General features: G+C 34.9%; 3 protein-coding genes across 5 annotated transcripts; 1 reads left to right on the forward strand and 2 right to left on the reverse strand.

Moving 5' to 3' along the window:
* Positions 1-1,340: 1,340 nt before the first annotated feature.
* On the reverse strand, positions 1,341-5,228 carry LOC143903927 (maternal embryonic leucine zipper kinase). The gene is made up of 12 exons (XM_077418002.1): positions 4,936-5,228; positions 4,637-4,787; positions 4,435-4,544; positions 4,201-4,354; positions 4,017-4,123; positions 3,785-3,952; positions 3,498-3,695; positions 3,214-3,430; positions 2,530-2,599; positions 2,307-2,457; positions 2,117-2,220; positions 1,341-2,045 (listed from the first exon to the last, which is right to left on the reverse strand). The coding sequence occupies exons 1-12, from the start codon at positions 5,077-5,079 to the stop codon at positions 1,772-1,774; spliced, it is 1,848 nt and encodes a 615-aa protein (XP_077274128.1). The 5' UTR covers positions 5,080-5,228; the 3' UTR covers positions 1,341-1,771.
* Positions 5,229-5,398: 170 nt separating this feature from the next.
* LOC143903936 (dnaJ homolog subfamily C member 4) lies at positions 5,399-6,853 on the forward strand. Its single transcript, XM_077418027.1, has 4 exons — positions 5,399-5,666; positions 5,914-6,004; positions 6,159-6,316; positions 6,496-6,853. Exons 1-4 carry the CDS (start codon positions 5,599-5,601, stop codon positions 6,809-6,811), a joined length of 633 nt encoding a protein of 210 aa, XP_077274153.1. The 5' UTR covers positions 5,399-5,598; the 3' UTR covers positions 6,812-6,853.
* Positions 6,854-7,417: 564 nt separating this feature from the next.
* LOC143903932 (arylalkylamine N-acetyltransferase 1) lies at positions 7,418-19,212 on the reverse strand. Of its 3 annotated transcripts, none has more exons than XM_077418019.1 (4): positions 19,053-19,212; positions 10,400-10,667; positions 7,902-8,118; positions 7,418-7,800 (listed from the first exon to the last, which is right to left on the reverse strand). In XM_077418019.1, the coding sequence occupies exons 2-4, from the start codon at positions 10,632-10,634 to the stop codon at positions 7,596-7,598; spliced, it is 657 nt and encodes a 218-aa protein (XP_077274145.1). In that variant the 5' UTR covers positions 10,635-10,667; positions 19,053-19,212; the 3' UTR covers positions 7,418-7,595. The 3 variants fall into 3 exon arrangements, with proteins under 3 accessions (XP_077274145.1, XP_077274146.1, XP_077274144.1); XM_077418020.1 differs by lacking the exon at positions 19,053-19,212 and adding an exon at positions 17,174-17,725; XM_077418018.1 differs by lacking the exon at positions 19,053-19,212 and adding an exon at positions 12,431-12,677.
* Between the last annotated feature and the right edge of the window lie 1,037 nt (positions 19,213-20,249).

A 20,249-nucleotide genomic window follows, 5' to 3' on the forward strand; every position in this document is an offset into this window, starting at 1 on the left:
AGCAGGAAATTCCTCTCGTGTTTTGTTCATTAATTTTTAAAAATTAATTTTATAAGGTAACTTGTTTTAGAATATTAATTACCAGCTTATCGAGTCGAAGTTCGACATTACTCCTTGCGATACAGGTACCGTGCGAAAACCCGACCCCGAGCCCGACATCAGACATCAGACTACGGAGACGGAGTACGCGCGCGCGGAGTGCGGAAAGATTGAGCTTGGATTCAAATTTGACCAATCAGAGCAAAGTTCGTTAAACTACAGTATGCCGGCTGCGTCCCGGCATTCATTGTGAAAATCTATAGTTTACGTCACGTACGCTATATTTACGTAAACTATAGATTTTCAGTACTGGCGACAAATATCGGAGCGCAGCCTTAGTTTTCTTTATTCTGATTAATTAAATTTTAATAGCCAATCTCAGTCCCCTAATCCGTAATGCGATACGGGCTTGATATAGGTAACATATTCTTATTATTCTTCTTGCGTAGATATTTTTTCTTCAATACAATTGCTGTACTCTTTCTTCGTCTGTTAACATTCTTTTTTCAATGTTCTATTTCAGTTTCCGTAGAAAAATTTCCAAAAGTGGACGCTGATACCTCACATGGTCATATTACAACTCTGCGGGCAATCTGCACATTTTTCAATTTTTTTTGGAGTGTACGCGCTGCAAGTACGGCAATTGTAAGGTAAGCCGCAGCAGCCGGGCTTTGTCTCGCACCGGTACCGAATCGGTACGGGGAAAAAAACAGCGGCCGATCGGACTGAGTCTGCGCGCGCGAGAGGGATATACCTGTGATACTTGTCTACTACGTAGCTACGCGCGGGGCAGTGCCGGCGATTATTGAGCGGGCAAAGATAAAAGGTCGGTTTCGTCTTCCCATAAAGCGAAAGTGAAGTAAACGTGCGGCACCACTTTATGCTGATCGATTTGTGGTGATTTTATATCTTCGCCTGTCTATACCGGCTATAGTTCTATACCGGTCGGTGGCAGAGCCTTGCGGACCGGTTCAAACGGGCCGCGATACTTTATATCTGCGGTATAAACGCGAAAAATTGAGCTTTACATATTCTGGACAGAAAGGGGCAAGCAAGGAGCACTCGAAGTGCTCGCACAGGAAATTTCTTTGTGCTGTCCATAGAACAGTCGATCGCGTTGGTCGGAACATTCTTCAGATCAATACCGATGTTACATGAAAGGTGGAAAGAATTAAAAAAAAAAAAAAAACCGATAATTTATATCTCCTTGATATCAAAATTTGTCGAGATATGACGTTACGATGTATTTATCGTTACAATCTTATTTTAATGGATATATTTCGTTTTTATTTTGGATATAGATAATAAAGATATATAGGAGCGATAAAATAAATTTATTAAATTGACATATCACGTAAATACTATTACATTATAATTTCACTTACATTACCCGTACCTCAAAAAATATATTTATAGATCTTTACAGATCTTGTTACACTTAGTCATAGTTTTATCCCTTTAACGAAAATAAATGTACGTTATAAGCAACATATTCTCTTTCTGATGATTAAATTAAACGTTTGAATATATTTTAGAAATTGCATACTTTTAAGTCTTACACTATCTGTTGCACATAACGTCGATCTTTTTATTATAAAACATCAATCTTATCGTTAATATCATTATATAACTATTAAGAGGTGCGTTTCTCATATAATTAGATTGTTAGAGCGTTTATATTGACAAATCTACTTCGTAGAAATATAGTATGTAATTATGAAAGTCATTTTTCTCAAATAGGACACTTAGATTCGGAAGTAACCTCTGAATCTGTGGAAATATCTTCTGCAGTGAGAGCAAGAATTTCCTCACAGACGCGTTTGTAAACCCATGCATCACCCTTTAATCTTTTCCGACGAATGCCGACTAATCGTTTACCGTTCGGATCGATCTCTAAGAGGCAAACTTCCAATTCGAAAGAACAGGAATTCTGCGAAGAAATCGATTTCGCCGAATCTTTTTTACCTTCCGGAAAGGATTCTTCAGTTTCTCCTTGCAAAATGAATCTACGACGATATATGTTTTTGATAATAAAACAATATAGGGAATACAGTGTTCAAGATAAAATTATAGTTACCCTTTTTGACGGCACATTATACCCTTTTGCCGAAGTGCTCTTCGTAATTTCGAGAGGACATGTTTTGGGCAACCGCTGCATGTTGCAGATACGTTAGAAAGACCCTTTGATAACAAAATACAATTTACCGCGGTTTGCGAGATGAAAACTTCTTTCAATAATATTTTCATAATTTAAATGTGAGACATACCTTCCCCGACAATACATTTGGTTCATCCGGATCGGTGTTTTCGTTCTTCACTCGTCTTTTCGGTGTAAGAACATACCTTACTCGATTCAACCCTCGCTCTAACCCCATCATAACTTTTCTTGCACTACCGGGTGTAGATGTCTGAGGAACTCTAAAAAATATTATATTTTTGAACATCTTTATCGTATTTGTTATATTATTTTCATATTACTCATAAGCATACTTGGAATCTGGTGTTGAGAATTGCGTTGGAGTAGCTGGTCTATTTTCAAGCAGCCTCTTTGTTGGAACTACTGTAATATTATTAAAAGCCAAATTACATAAGCATAACTTCAATATTATTTATGTATTATTAACAAACTATACAGATAGGATTACTGAAAAGTTTAATACTCTTCTGAATGATAAGGTTTCAAATGTAGCGGTGCTTGGGAGATAGCGTATCTTCTAAGGAGTTTTGGGGAAGAATTCTTGTACACGGAAATTCTTAAGTCCAAATTGCGTTTGTTAGCGAGTCATTGCTCTTCTCGAGGTAATTATCTGCTTTTCGCGCGACTACTGTAATTTATCGCAGTCGGAAACTTTCATTAAAGTTTCTAATTAGGTGGTGCTAGCATCTCCTAATTAGAAGTAAACTTTAGAAAATCAAAATGTACTATGGAACTACCTACGATACCTGCGATACAACGCGTTTCCTAAACAATTGCACGCAAAATGTACAAAAACGTCAAAAACATAAAAAATCGACATATCTAGAAATATGAGATTGATATATTTATCATCGTGAAAAGTTTCTGAAGATAAAATGATGATAATTCAATAAAACTTAAAATGTTTTTGTTTGTAAAAAAAAACGATAAATAGGATAAAAAGGATTAGGATGTTGTAATGATGATAAAATACTTACCAGGCGGTGATACATCGTCACAGTCTCTACTTCGTAATCTTTTTCTTGTCGATGTATATGGTTCTATAAATTTATTTTCAGTTCTTTTAGGCAGTACATCATAAGTGACATCAATCGTTGGAGATTGCTCGTTGTTCGTTCTGCTTCTTGGAGAATGATCAAGTTTGGTTATAAAATTGTTGGCTATTATTTCACGTTGTGGAACATTTGTGCCATTCTGTAGAGAGAACAAAATTTATACGATTAAATATATCAATCTCATATTGAAAAAACATTTAACTTACCATTTCTTGCTTTAGATGAGACCTCATCGTAGATGTTATTTTCAATGAAAGTCCACGTAATTTTCTGTCAAGTAACAACAGATATGTAGCCGTTCTGTAATCGGTTCTATCACTCTGCACAAGTTTCTTCCATATATCTGTGCTGTTCCGACCGCAAATGGCAGACATAGTACTCAATACCTCGTCATCTTTTTCAAACTAAACATTTTCATAGGGAAAAAAAAAAAAAGAGAATTTCATAAAACATTTAAAGCTATAAAATCAATTTCTGTACACCAAATTCTTACTTCTATTCTGTGAATGAATGATATAGGCTTTCGAGAATTTCCCGTAATCCATGGATGGCGACACAATTCGTGAATGGTGATTCTCTTTATCGGATTGATTTGTAACATTGACTTGATCAGTGTTTTACTATCATTGGACAACCAATACGGTTCCTCATATTTGCCAGTCTAGAACAAATTTGTAATTTATCTGTTTGTGTCATAATATGCAGATGGCGATTGTAGGACTTACAAGTATTTTTTTATACAAGTTCTCTAAATTATTGTCATCGAAAGGCAAAAAGCCACACAATAAGGCGTAAAGAAGAACTCCCATACTCCAGATATCTACTTCCGAGCCTGCAAAAAAATTTTGTATCTTTAATTAAATATTACGTTACAGTGAAGTGTCAAAAACATTTGTGAAGCTCAGTTACCTAGATATTTCTTTCCCATTATAAGCTCTGGCGCAGCATACGTGGGAGAACCGCAAGAGGTATATAAATGTGCCTGAATTCCCATTTTGGGTTTTGCGCATAGCCCAAAGTCAATTAACTTTAAATTCTCATCTTTATCCAATAAAACATTTTCCTGTGGGAAAAAAAAAGAATAAAAGAATAATTCTATTCAAATAATATAGATATATTGCAAAAGACAGAAAATATATTTACAGGCTTTAAATCTCTATGAGCATATCCCAAATTGTGCATGTATGCAACAGCAGACACTATTTGGCAAAAAAATGTGCGCGAGTCAGATTCCGACAATCGGTTTTTCTCAACTGCAATACAAACACAACAATGTCATTTTAATATTAACAGCTGTTGAAAATAACAAAAGATTCTTTACGTCGCGGTCGTACGTAACGCTTACCTATGTGATCAAACAGTTCTCCACCAGAACAATATTCCATCACCATGAAATAATGACTGTCCGTCTCTATCACTTGATACAGCCTACAGATGTGTTGATGCAGCAGTGTTTTGAGTGCCTCCACTTCGACCTTCACCCTTGGTAAATCTTCCTAGAATAAATAATTGTACAGTAAATATATATATTTCAAGATAGAATAAAGAGAGATAAAGCAATGTCGAAAGAAAGAAGGTGAAAGAAAATTACAAAGAAAAATCCCCTTTTCTTAAAAAGACATAAACAATTGAGATTTTACTTACACCTAACGCAGTCTTCTCCATAATCTTGATGGCAACCTTTTCGCCGGTAGCGACGTGAGTCGCGAGTTTGACTTTGGCGAAGCCACCGCTACCGATCGTCTTCTCCAGGTCGTACAGTCCTTTCAGGGCAGCGTAGCGCACCATCGTCGGGCCCGGCACGGCCGGCACGAGAAATGCAGGTCGTAAATGCCGGAGGTGTGTCGCGGTCTCGCTTCTCGACTTCTCGCCCCGATCGCCGCGGCCGCATCAACTTTCAAACCGCGGTTTCCTAACGTAAACAACTTTTGACGGCCAATCAAGACCTTGCTCGCCCAGCTCGCCCACCTTCCCCGTTCCCGTTTACAGTGGTGCCACGTCGGCCAACGTCGGCGTCTTAGGGTAGCGACTGATAAAGTAGGTCTCCTACAATATTATTTACCGATTATCAAACGCGGAGTAGGAAGGAAATCACTAAATCACTTTCGATCACTTTGACCTCTTTGACGACGACGACGCATGTCGATTGTCGATGTTATTTTTGTAATTTTTTTGCATGAAAAGTGACAGTGACGACGGTCTGACGTTAGTATGACAGACGGACCGTCGATCCACAAAATGTCTCGAGTCCCCGAAATGACTTATCGCTTTGTTGAGAAACATCGTGTTTGTTGAACCGTTGTTGTAATGGCACAATTCCTCCGACTGTGCAAGCCGGAAATCTGTTGCGTGGCCAGAAGTTACGGGACTCAGAGGTTAGTATCTTGTCTCATCACGTTATATTATAATATATAATCGCTGTCAAACGATATATTTTTTTTTTTTTAGCTAGTCACTTTTTGTATTCTTTTACAATCCTTTTCTTTCCTTTGCCATCTTCTAATATATGGGATGGGAATATATATTTATTTAATTATTTTGTTCCCGAGTGCACAGAAAGTAATGTCATTCTACTAAAAGAAACAAATTTAATTACTGCCATGTAGCACGTTCCTTTTAAAGGTACCAGCAGAATTATTATGAAACTTTAAATGTTTTACCCGATGCGTCACAGAAAGACATCAGACAAGCTTTTATCAGGTTGTCAAAACGAGTATGTAACACTAGATAATTTGTTTTAAATTTGGAGAATTTATTATAACTTTATTTTACTTTAGATAGTATGAAATGAATGTAAATGGCGTACTTTTTGCTTTCGCTATTCTATATTTTACAATTGTATAAATTGCACATTTTGTTTTTGCTAGCTGCATCCTGATACTAGTGGAAAACAAGATCATGCTGATTTTGTCAAGTTGACCGAGGCATATACGATTCTGGGAAAGGAAAGTGCAAGGCGTCAATATGATTTTGAATTGAAATACCGTAGATGCAATCCTTCCTACACATATCATTCGCAGAACACGTAAGTTAATGTATAATACATTAGAATATTGATTTGTTAAAAGAATGCTAACGATTGTGTAATGTGAAATTAAGTTGTATCTTGAGGATTTTTGCTTTTGCATTCCCGGATTTGTGCCCTCTATTGCATGTGGAAGCAAAAAATCTAATGCAATTAATGCAACTCCCATATTGTTGCAGACAATATAGGAGTCAATGGGAATATGAAGTACGTACGGCAGGAGGACCGTGGCCACCGTCTCAGCAAAAGCCAAATGCATTTTTTGGCCTCCTAATAGCCCTGGTGTTTTGTGGGTTGGGGTTGCTACAACTTATTTTCATGTTCTATAGTATTAAAGTGAGAAAAATAGTAACTTTGCGAAATGTTCGAATAGAGAACGAATACCAACAAATTCGAAACTCGGCACACACTAGAACCAATCAGTTTGTTATAAAAAATATAAATTCCGCAGAGGATCTGAACGAGTACCTGACGAAAGACAGTAATGAATGTTAGCAAAAATTTTATTAGAAATTAAAAAATAGCAGTTATTAGAGACATCAGTGTTTTTTTTTCTTTCTCTATCCTTTGCTTTCCTGTTATACTAAAGATAAATCCTATTGTATGATTTTTATACAGAGATGATTTTATATTTATACTTTTTAGATTCTTTTTATACCTTGTTTATCTACTCATAATAAAGAAAATTTGAAAGCATGATAAATTATAATCTTAACATCTTAAACATATAAAACAAGGTACAGAATATTTTTACCCAATGCCTCAATTAAGGGAAAAACTGCTACGATAAGAAAATAATTTTTATAATACAATATTTCATGTATATTTTACAATATTTCTTTTTAGATATGGATATATTTTAATGCTACATACAAAAAAAATGAATTAAACATTCTCTATACTTCAACTTACATAATATACACATATCTATATATGTCGGTGGTATTACATGTACACCAATAATATATTTGTTGCGCATGTAGACGTAGAAACATCTATGCTATTATATATCTAATCGTTTTTCGAAATAGTTATTGTATTTACAATGGTTAGCGTTACACTTACAATTAGATAATGATATGCAATTTTCACATATAGGTATATTGTACAGTAAATTATAAAATATACTTTATTTTCTACTGGCTCTCTTTACAATGTAGATATCGGTATACATTTTTAATATGTGACGTGTCTTATTATTCTTTTTTTCATACTTTACATCAAACTTTTGGTCGTTCCAGACATACTCTCTCTTCAATATCACACACATCTTTAAACTTTATGTTGATAATTTCTTTATATATGTAACAGCCGCCATGTGAGGTGACGCGGGTGAAAAGATTGGCTTCCCGTCCTCATCCACGTAGTCGTTATAATTAAGATTGTATATCGCGTCGAAGCCAAGTCGCGCGCATAACTTACCGGAAAAAAAGGACGTGCAGTCTGCCCTGATATAATGAAATCCTTGCTCCTTTGCGATTTCCCTGTAATTCATAAGTAGGCCAAGAATATATCGCTCGTTCTTGAATGCATCTCTCATTCGAATTTGATCTCTAAACATTATAGATTTATAGATAATATTTACATCGACTTTTCTATGAGCGTTTTCCCGACACCTTTTCCTCTCCAATTTGTATCCACCGAAATTATTCTGACCTCTAGAACGTTGAAATCCCGATATTGTCCATTTATGTTTACACCTTTGTCTATATGGTGCAATAATCTTAGTATCTTTTTAAATTTCGCGTTTTTACACGATTGTATGTATTCTGGTTCTTCGTTCGACGGAGGATCCATTTTACCTGTAAAAGGTAAAAAAAAACTGTAAATCCACGTCTATCTACAGTTACATGATTAAAAAATTTATATTAAAAATTATATTTAATAATCTATTTAATAATATATATATATATATAAATAAGTTAAACTATTTAATATATATATAATATTATTTAATAATAAGTTTTGGTTTATATATATACACACACACACACACACACACACACACACACACACACACACACACACACACACACACACACACACACACACACACACACACACACACACACACACACACACACACTATATATATATATATATATATATTTATATATATATATATATATATATATATACTTATATATATTAATACGCAATTATTAAGTTCAAAATCAATTAACAGTTTCTTCTTCTCATTATTTACAATCAATACAATCATAGATGATTTTTTTATCATTTCGAACAACAGTTTTTTCTCAATTCTTACATTTCAATATTCATTGAGAGCAAAGTCGAAAAATTATATTTTAATAGATACGTTTTTCCATAATATAACACGACGTGCATATACATATGTATACATATACATATAGTTATACGCCTTGTAATACATTTTGCATATATTATCAATTAACGACAGTTAACGACTATCAATTATTAAATTAGTAAATGATAATAAGCCAGGAATTAAATTAAGATATGATATGGAACTAGGGTACACACACACACACACACACACAAATATGTAACGTATAACAAAGGTGTTTAAAAATTCTTCAGTATACTAGATTTCTATACAGGTTGATTTAATTTGTCCCGTCATTTGACATACAACCCAGACAGCACACAATATCCTATGGATATCCATATTATGTCCAGAATGCCTATGGACGTTATATATGAATATTTATAGGATAATGGTGCTATCGGGGAATTTAGATATCCTTTATAAAATGCTTTGATATTTTTGATGTGAAAAAATCAATTCTAAATTACTTAAATATTTTTATGTAATATGAATCGTATTATCCAACGAAAATTTCAAAGTATATCTGAATATAAAATCTCACTACCTAAACGTAAAATGCAGCATAGCTATATTTCCAGTTTTTAATGAAGGAATATATTGCCTGATTCTTGTAGTAGTATGTTACGTGATATCTCCTTTTTTTTATGAACTTTACAAATTAATATTCCGCATATATTAAAAGACGAAACGAGTGATAACTATGTAGATCCAGTTAATCTGTCTTTAATGTTAAACTGTGACGTATATACCTATTATTACTGTGTATCGATAATATTTCTTTACTTGTAAATGTACTTTTTGAATTTTTTTATAGATATAACGTTTTCCTTTCTTCTCTTTGTTTCTTTTATTTAAAAAATATTACTTTGAAGATTATTATAAGTTTTAAAAGGTATCTTCTTTTTTGACTTTTAACAGCCTTGCTATTTTTGCTTAACGACTTAAGCTATTATCTACGTTATTATATCTATCCACATCGTTGATTTTAAATTGCATTTAAGTCTTTGATTAACATCTTCGCAGCACCGTTAGCGATTCGCACACGCGCGATGCGATAATTTATAAATACGATTTTCGAATGTCGTGTTGTTTGTGCATTTTAATGTATAATATTTATCAGTAGATGACGTGATGTAATTATCTATTTCGAGTCACAAAACCGGTATCGGATAATAAATCACGGAGATCCGTAGCATTTTACGTAACGTCAAACGGTACCGTTGTATTTCTTCGGTCTTTTCTTTCCATGTGCATTTATTTGAATACCGTTGAGATACATTTCAAATTAACTGGTAATTGTTACATTTGCTCAAACGAAACGATACAACCGTACGTATTTTAAGAGACTAAAGATAAATGTACATATTCGTATCTTTCTTTATTTTTTATATTTATATTAATGGATATGGATAATGGATATATTCATCCATAAGATGAAACTAACAAAAACGATATTTAATAAAATATTACAAACTACAAATAGACGTTAGACAATTGTAAAATATTTTCAATCACTTTCACATTATCAACAAAATAAAAATAAATATTTAGCATTTTTGCACAATAATTTAAAAATTCTGAGAACATGTGCTTGATAACTATAGCTCGGAAGATACAATCAGACGATTGATCTGATGACGTAAAACGGTAAAATGCACGAGAAATGAAATCCACTGGAAACGTGACGTGTGTCGTAATCGAACTATATATTTTCGAAGATTTGAGGAAAAAACATCGTCGCTATAAAAAAATTTCATCAAGTACAACTTTACCACTGAGCAGAACTCCAACAATTGCACCACTCGCGGAAACTGCCATCAGACTCAAATTATTTTCGAGCGACGAGTGGCTGCAGTAATCCTCCAATTCCATGCAAGTACTGTCTTCACCCTCTGGAATCAATTGGATGCTCTGATTGAGCGGCTCATCTCTGAAGAAGAATCTCCTTAGGAACTTCAGCACCTTCAGTTTGTCATCCTTATTAATTATCTCGATATGATAATCCATACCACCGTTCGCTCCGTCAGCCGAATCGGCCAACTAAAATAAGAACATTACGAAAATGAGAATGTGAGATTTTACGAAAATTATTTGACATTATTATAGGAGAAGAATGTAATATTCCGATACAATTTTTATATTCATAGACATTAATGTCATTTCTTTATAAATTACAAAAGGAAATTGAAAATGTTAGTCAATATTTTACAATATAGTGTCGATACGGGAGAAATTTGACGAGATATCTGATACATTTTTTTTTATATCGAACGCTACTATTTGATGATTGACGCATATTTTGATCAGAGCTAACCGTACCTTGAGATGGTCATAGTTAATCGGAACACGAGACGTGCATCACGCAATTCCAACAATAGGAAATGTATAAATTCAGCGTAATTTGCGCTGAACGCTGCGACATGATCCTCGAATCGAGGATTCAGAGGAGACTTTCGCATACCCGTGGAAATGATGCGCCAACTTTATTACACGCACCGCACGTCACGTTGACGCGCGTGAAACATTCTCGTTTATCAAACGCATTTTATCGCGATCGGTCATTGCGCGGTCAACGTCGCCCAACGCTAATTTGTCATTGATCTACTTCTAGACAAGTGATTTGTAAGAGTTGATAAGACCGCCTGCGTGCGGATGCGATATGCGTTTTGACACGACAGCTTCGCAAATGGCATAGAGATACATAATAACGTGGACTTAAAAATTCTCTTAAAAAAAAAAAAAAAGTAGGACGATTAGATATTTTCCATCAAAAATATTGAATCAGTTTTTGCATATTGAACGGACATCTTCTGAGACGGTAACTTTGATGTTATGTCGCGATGTCATGACGCGTAATTTAGAACGCGAGGAAACCTTGTTGAATGCAAAACTCTTTTGCCTTGAATGTTACACCGTTATTGTTCGCGCGTGCAATTTGAAATGTCCTTCCTCTGATAAGTTACTTAATAATAATAATTTGCTAAATTATAAAATAATCGTTTGCTTCATATGCTAATAATATTTGTCGCAATTAAGGGAGCCAGCATCTGAACATTATGTCATTACGTTTGCAGAAGGATGCATTGTGAAGACGCGCGCTGTCATCATTCGAGTTACGTCATGTCAAAGGGGGAGCGCGTCGTTACTTACATTAAAAGATCTTACACACAGTTTATTTCAGCGTAATTAATAATCTGCATAATAATGTCTGTCCTACAATTACCGTGAGAAAATGATTAGATCATCGCACGTTTACGCGTACATCATCACCGTGCAAGGCAATAAAGAGTGACTCTATCCCTTGGAGAAGTATCATTTACTTCGAAGGAAGTGTCATATTCGATGACAAATTAACGGGTCGAAAGAAACGATATAATTTTGATACGATCAAACATTTCGACGCGATCAGTACGTGCGAAAACAATCTTCATGTTTATTACGTGAAATAAAATAGTGATATATTCCAGAGAGAAAACGTCGCGAATACGTAATATGTAACATAAATAATAAAAAAAACTAAAAAGTAAGAACCACAAGCAGAAATAATGCTGTTGGGCTATCGCGTTCTTACAAAATATAATAATAATTGTTTATCTATATCTGTCCAATTGGACTCGGGAGATGCAATCTTCCGTGTTTGCGGTTTTAAAAGCAGAGCCCTCAGAAATTATATTTCTCTCGAATCTGAAGTGAAGCACTTCGACATATTACGTCAAATTTACCAAACATATTAATTCGGTTTTTAAAGTGTAAACGCGGATTATATTATTTTAATTTTCGTCTCGTTCAATTTAACTTCTTACCGAGTATTTCGTAATCCTCGGTGCATCTTTCACAAAACTGGTAGTCTTGTCGCTGTCGATGCGAATCGCATCAAGCAGATTTGTTGCGCGTATGTTCTCCATGACGAACGATAAGATCCGCGAGCTTTACCGCACTTGTGTCTCGAGAGTTTCAATACACGAATTGCAGAGAACAACTGTGGAAGCAAGTTCTCCAAGCGCTAACACCGCGATCCTCAGTTGTTGTCGACGAGGTGGTAATCTAACACTGTGCATTGCAATAGAACGCTGTCAGTCTTATATACGCGCTGTAGAAGCAACAGGCATTCTTGCAGGTTCAGGGACAGATAGATATAGTTTAGGATACTTAGGCGACGCCCCCGTTTTTTTAATATCAAAGGATATCTAATCAGCCTTGGATCGATCTGCAATCATCGCGTAATTATGTCGCAGCTTTGTATAATTTTGCAGTGATTTATTATGATAAACTGGATCTTATTTTTTACTCCAGTGAAGAGCGTTGCATTGCCAGAGGAGAAGCAAGAATACAAGCTTGCAATTAGACGAAAAGTCGAGGAATCGCGCGAGGCAAACGCGTAGTTTGATCTTTTTCTATAATAATATAAAAATTGCAAATCTGTGCAATGCCCTGTAACAATTTGTATTTGTATCTCCAGAGAGAAAAATACGCATAAAGTTTAATGTCAACATCACTTTATAGCTTGGAATAATAACAGAATTTCATGTTTTCACCAGTCCAGCGTATAATTCTATAGATTGTATACATAAATAAAATTTTGACGATTTGCTATTTAATACTTGCAAAGTGTACAACATAAAAATGTGCACGTGTTGCATATAAAATTAGAAAATAATTTCTATTTAACGCTGCCGTTTGTCGTGACACATTTTGATATACATAATGCAAGAGATATTTTTGCTGGAAAATAGTACGTCCTCATGTTTAACGAACAAATAGAAAATATCTAAATTAGAGTCTAAATTAGACTTTATTACGCAATTAAAAATTTTAAATTATAATAATCGAATGCTATTATTAATTGTTATGTTGTATATCGCAATGTGTTTATTGTAATTTACACCATATACCGCGGATGTTGAAATTGTTTTCCCTAAATATATGCCTTGTCTGCATATTGTTATCTTATATCGTATGCTCAGATCGTTTACGCCCTTATACGAGCAATTGTGCTATTGTGTGGAGAATGGAACATGCCAAAGACAACGACTCCTATCGATCTATCAGCTCGAAGGTCACTGATAGTCGTAACCATGCATATCTCTAATCGGACATGGTACCTTTGAAGACCGTCATAGTAAAGACCGTATAGTTCGAGGCTATCCTTGTCTTAAACATATATAACTGAGAGACTTCGCCTTATTATTACCTGTGGAGCCCAACGAGTATACGAGTATAAAAACACAATATAAATATCCGGTTACTCGCCATCATAGATTTTTTCAAGTCTACGAAATCGATTTTTCTACAATGACATAAAAACCGATAGAACGCTGTTTATTGGCTTCTATTACGATTGTTGACGGATTAAACATACTGTTCGTTTTCGTTGCAAACGATAAACTTTTAGCAAGCTGATACCGCTCAGCGACTCAGCGATTTAAATCGCGTGGAGCTGCAGCGAGAATTACAAAGCATCTTCATGGCCGTATATGTTCGCGTATATCGTGCGTCCTTTGATCGCGACACTCGATAAGCTACACAATCGATAAACGATCGACAATGAAATAATGGCCTCAATAAAATGGTCTCCCAAGCATTCCTTGCAGCCTTTCAAATCGGATGCGGTAGCGAATCCTGAACGAACATGTTACGCCAGTTTCCGCATTCGATGGAAAGAGGGGACAGAACGGTGAACGCATGGTAAGGTTTTGTTGTACGAAGAATTGCTCAACGAAAGCCTTTAGAAGACTTGATAGAAAGATTTAATAGAAAGAAACTGTCCTTGAAACACAGGGTGAATTGTATGATTCAACCGCCTTACGTCTGTTGTTAGTGAACCGATTCAAATTTTTATTGTCTCGAACAGTCATTAGCGAGCGGACTAATAAACCATTGCATTTTTATTTCTATGTCTTTGCGAATAGCATTCATTTTTGAACATCGTATCTTTTAGCGTGCCTGGTGTTAGACTGGCACGGAGCTCAATCGCTATAGGTATCGATATCAGATGTTCGTCCATGTATCAAATATCCTCTACTATTTTGTTTTATCATGTATACGGGACATCTGTACACTCGTAATAGATTATTATAGATAAATTATAAAATTAAGAAAAAAGAAGCTAAATGGGTAACGTACAAAAATTGACAATATTTGTTAAAAGATGTTTGTTGCACAATTGAGAAAACATATTAAATGATAAAAATATTGTTAGCCAATAAATAAAGACGAAAAATAATGTCATAAAGAATCAGTCATGGAAATCATCACGCTTCACTTTCGAGTTATCGATTAAATCAAATCGATAAAAATAACCGTAAGTTTCTGGAACAGGAATAATCGATTTTGACTTTAATTGGACAGCAACTAATAATTGGGAATGTCGACTTTACGATGCCGAGGCCGACTCGATGTGCATTTGTAAACGCGATTTATTGGAGTACTTTCAGCACTTAATGAGGAACAATTCCGTCACGTCGCAGCCTGTCTCACTACGATCGTAACCATATATGTTTCGTTGGAACAGTTTTAGCAACCTGTCGGAGACCTTGAGTGAATGGTTAGGCTGGATTCGGGGAGCGCGCTATTAGCGCTATTTGTTTATTCTATCCTTATTTTGCACCCGATGAGCGATAAAGAGAGAATGATGCAATAGCGTTAATAGTGCGTTCCCCGATAGTGAGTATCAAATACGAGTATCGGTTTAACATGCCTTTTTTTAGATAGGAAAAAAAGAAATGCATATATATACATTGTTCATTATGCACAACTCTTCGGCGGGGAGCACCTTCTGACGCACTTTTAATAGTTCAATTTCTTTTACTCATAATAAAAGTGTGTATATTTTCGTATAGTAGGGGAAAATTGAATCATATACCAATGTAGAATCTTGTCCTATATCTGTCCTGTTGTTGCGAGAAATCAATTCCTCTTTGGAATTGGTCACCCGACTATCTTATTAATTCATGCAATTCGAGGAAAGATGATAAATCCAAATTATATTACCAAAAAATTCAGGTATTTGAAGAATGTAATATTATTCCTAATATACTGGATTTTTCTTTTTTCGATAAACCGAAACTCAAGTTGTGTATGTTAAAATTAAAGTCGTATTATTGTGTCGACAGACAAGTTGTCCTCGACGTGGCTATGTAATATGATCGTTTGTGAAGCTTGATGCACGATCACTTTAAAACTGGAAGATCGTATAACGAATAAATTACTCTAATAATTTAATTTACTCGCGAGATCGTTTAAATCGTCATTTGTTATCGAATTATTAAATAAAATTTCATGGAGACTATATCGATATATATTAATTTCGTACGTGATATCATTTTAATTATAAGATTGTTAAATCAAACTTAATCCGGCTTAATACAATTGGGTTCTTAAGTAAAATTTTTTTATTAAGCGGTATCCATAATTAATGTAGAGAATCTAAGCCAATTTTTAGTACTTTTTGAATTTAAAAAAAAAAACCCAAATTTGAGAAAGTTATAGCTTTCTAAAGTTTCTTTGATGACGGCAACTTCAAAAGATTTCGCAACAACATTATGACGTCACGCACATTTTCGTGTACTATATTTTCTTCAATTTTGAAGATATTGCAAAAATTCAAAAAGTTTACAAAGAAAGTATGCCATGATCTATCAAAATATACTGTTAGGTAAAAGTCGGTTAAAGACCGAATTGTCGATATAGTAACTCAAGTATATACAGTATAACAGTCTGTTTTCCAAGGCATTTAAGTCTATGGAACCTCGTTAGAATTATTTCGCGAGCTGATATTGACATGGAAGCGCATGCGTGCTGCAGAAATTAAACTGTTTACTCTGATAGACCGACGCGACAATGTAAACGTGCGTAAATGAGGAAGAAACAAATATATGTCGCGATAAGTCTGTGTGCATGTTTTCAAAATGAATCAATTGCTCCAGTTTAGTCGGTCGTGGGAAACCAATGAAAAAAATCGATTTTTATTATTTTATCGATCGCGTTCTTGATTTCTATCTCAATAATTCTATATCAAAATAAATCTACGTTTGACGCCGCATAAGAAGGCAATGACAAAAAACATTCGATTTACTTTACTATGTTAATTCATTTATTGAGTAAGTTCACGTTAAGTATTTAATGCGAAAGACAACGCACATTTTCATTATATATGTAACATTTTTTAAATTTTACTATATTATCTTACGTCTATTTTTTTTAATACTACCAACCGATATGAAAAATACGCGTATAAAATCGAAAGTACTTGACACGATTTTATTGCACCGAAAGTTCAAGATTACTTTTAGCGTATCGTATATGTTTGTAGTAAACACATTTATTGAAGATAATCGAAATGAGACTCGCGCGACAGCAATTTATTTGAAACTTTTATAAACGCCACTAGAGTTAATACGTGCTCGATAGCTAATTTCGAGCCGACTGAGTATAGTCGCGTGACGCGGACGAAAATTTGTCCGAATGAAGCGCGATTAGCGCATTATCTGCATTTATCACGTATCTGCACACGCGATCTGCACCAGAACGAGATATGCGGTACCCACTTGACTGCACCTGCGATAACACCGTTCCGCTTCTGTTGCTCTAGACTTCTATATAGACTCTCTAGAGCAACGCTCTATCCTATTACACGCACGCATACGCAGATGCGGATGCTGAGATCCTGGTCAGTGATGGGATCTCTTATCGCGCGATAGTTTTGTGCACCAGCCAACAACTTGCCGAAAACGACTTATCGAACTATAATAGAAATACACAAGCGAAGCCGGCGAAGTGGCAGTCGCGCACGATTCTAATGGTGCATCGCAACCTAGTGTTGTTACTGACAATGAGAACTATTATGGTCGTCATCTTTATCGATGCAATTGCTACAGTTGGCTTGACAGCTCGTGTTTAAATGTGTGATAAAGCGCTATCGTTCCATGAGGCATTAACATTTTACATGACGCTAATGTCCCGTTGCATATACACGTTGATCGGTGACCAATACGACAATATCTGGTGTCTCAGAGTTACCGAGCTGCCTTTCGTTTAAGAACTCTCTGAATTTAGTTCTGTGTGAATACGTTCTTCTCTATTAAACATTTTATAGCGCACTATCTTTGCAACCACTGTTCATACTCGGAAAAACAGATTACTATAGGATTGATCTCTCCTTAGTTTTTAAGATAAAAAATAACTCGGATATATTGTTACACTGTAGATGACAAGAAATAATAAGTATAGACCACCCCTTATATTATATTGATATTAGTATCACGATCGCGTGGCACATGCTGCTCAATTGAGCGTTAATGCGTAGGAATTGAATCTGATTGAGTCTGACGTACAATCAAATCAAATATACTTCGGCAACAATATTCTGATCATTGTCGAGATTTTTATTTGATAACAATGTTTAATCTTATCGCACGTAGATATTCTTTCTTTAAAAATTAAGAAAAGTTCATGAGAAGTTAAATCAGAAACTTACAATAATTTTTTTTAACTTTTCTGCTTTAGCTTTCAGAACACAATTATCTTTATAATAATTCAAAATAACTATTTTCGTAATATACATTCAGGTCGTGATTTCGTTTCGACTTGACGCTTCGTGCAGCACATAGGTATTCGGTAGAGGTTATTATTAGCATGGACGTATATAAGCAACGCATTTCTTGCCACCTAAATTTAGAATATGCGCGGTGTAAGCGGTGTTGCTATACAGAGATAAATATTTATAATATTAAAGCTACAATAATATTTGATCTGTAAAAGGAATAAACCAACGCGGTCATTATATTAATTTCTGTATTAGGACTATTATATATTTGGTGAAAAAATATTACATTTATAATTGTATTAATGACTATTGGAGTTTCTCATCTAATAACTTCTATTGTATCTTATTATCACTCAAATTGTCACATAAATGTCGCTTACATTCAAGTGAGAAAATGTTTATTATTAGACAACTAAGCCTAAGACTCTAATACCTAAAGACTATTAATTGTAAGTATTTAGGTATTACAAATCCTTATTTATTTATTTATTGTTAGATAGAATTGTACCCATTTGTTTTGAAGGTAACAACTACAATAAAATACCGACAAAGTCATCAACTTATTTGCTCAAGTAATAGGCACAAATTTTTGACGAAGCTTATATGTAAGGAACACTTGTCTGTTAAACGTATGTGTATTCACGTTTCAATACATAAAGTTTTACGATCGAATTATTTCAATAATTCGCTTAAGAATCGACGAAGCGGAAGTCTTAATTATGCATCGAAACGCGGTCTCTTATGAAGAAGAAGGTAAGGAACTGCGAGCGAGCGATCGAGCGGACGAGCGTCCGACAAGACACTCGAAATAAATCGGAACGTCGCGATGCATACTCTCGGTGAAAACTTCTATCCTTACTTTATTTTTTTTTACTGCTTACTTGTTTCCCAAAAAGACCGGATGTCCGTCGGTTTCTCGTGAATTCACCGGAAGATACGTACGACGTGCTTTGTCCCCTTAACGCGTTGTATCCAACTATAGACTGACGATGTGAGAAGGATGATCGTGGATTAGGGGTCGTTACTATCCGACGACACACACAATATGTTCGAGCGAGACTCCCCCGGTCTATTTTTCCATTAAATTTGATTAGGGAGCGAGATCCGTGGCTATCATCAGCAATGGGGTTCTATTGATACACTTGGGACGAACTGTCAGACTATACACGAGGATACGTGCATTAACGAGCTCATTGTGCTGTATCATTTGATGCAATAACCGTTCGCGAGTATTCCATAAAATCTTATACACATTCTATTCTTTTGTTTATCGAAATGTACGATTTTACATCGAATTTTTATCAATGTAAAATATTCTTTGCGCGAATATTCAGAAACAAATTTCTCAGCTGAAAAATTCACGGCAGACATAAATGCGCGTTCAATCGACGCACGTTATCTTGCATCGATCGATAAAACTGTCGTCTAACTAATAGTTACTTGTTTTGCATAACGTATTTACAACAGCACAATTCTGATAGACATGTGCGATTAGTTGCGCAATCTACTTTCGAGCGCACGACTTAAACAGAATCATTAAATAAACTTATCGCCGAGAGATCTCGCGATTAGTAATGCTTTCGTCGCGAGCAAAGAGCCATTTAATCGTAATGCGATTAAAAGAACATTGTTCGTGTTGTTGTGAAATTGACCTTATTGCACGATTTATTTTCCATCACGGATGTCACCGACGATTGCTGAGCGGCGCAAATCCACGTATTTGCGTATATATATATATATATATATATATATATATATATATATATATATATATAAATAACGACTCCATCGAGATTTATCCCTGAAATGTGAAAGAAAAAAAATTTGAAAAATGTCCGAGTCCTCGCTACACGTTACTGATTATTATCGGATATTCTATTTCTGGTTTTCCCGCGACGATCTTATCTCGTGCATTTTCATCGATATACGATAATGACAGAGCAATCTATTCAGGAACGCCTTCCTGCCGCTAATTTTTCTCTTTCGTTTTTTTTTCTTTTTAAGCAAATAATTATACACTGAATGTGTTTCCAACTACATTAATCAATTATTTATTTATTTTATTGGCATTATATATA

This window comes from Temnothorax americanus, unplaced genomic scaffold (genome assembly GCF_048541705.1).
Source record: "Temnothorax americanus isolate GAGA-0224 unplaced genomic scaffold, ASM4854170v1 Scaffold5, whole genome shotgun sequence".
NCBI lineage: Eukaryota > Metazoa > Arthropoda > Insecta > Hymenoptera > Formicidae > Temnothorax > Temnothorax americanus.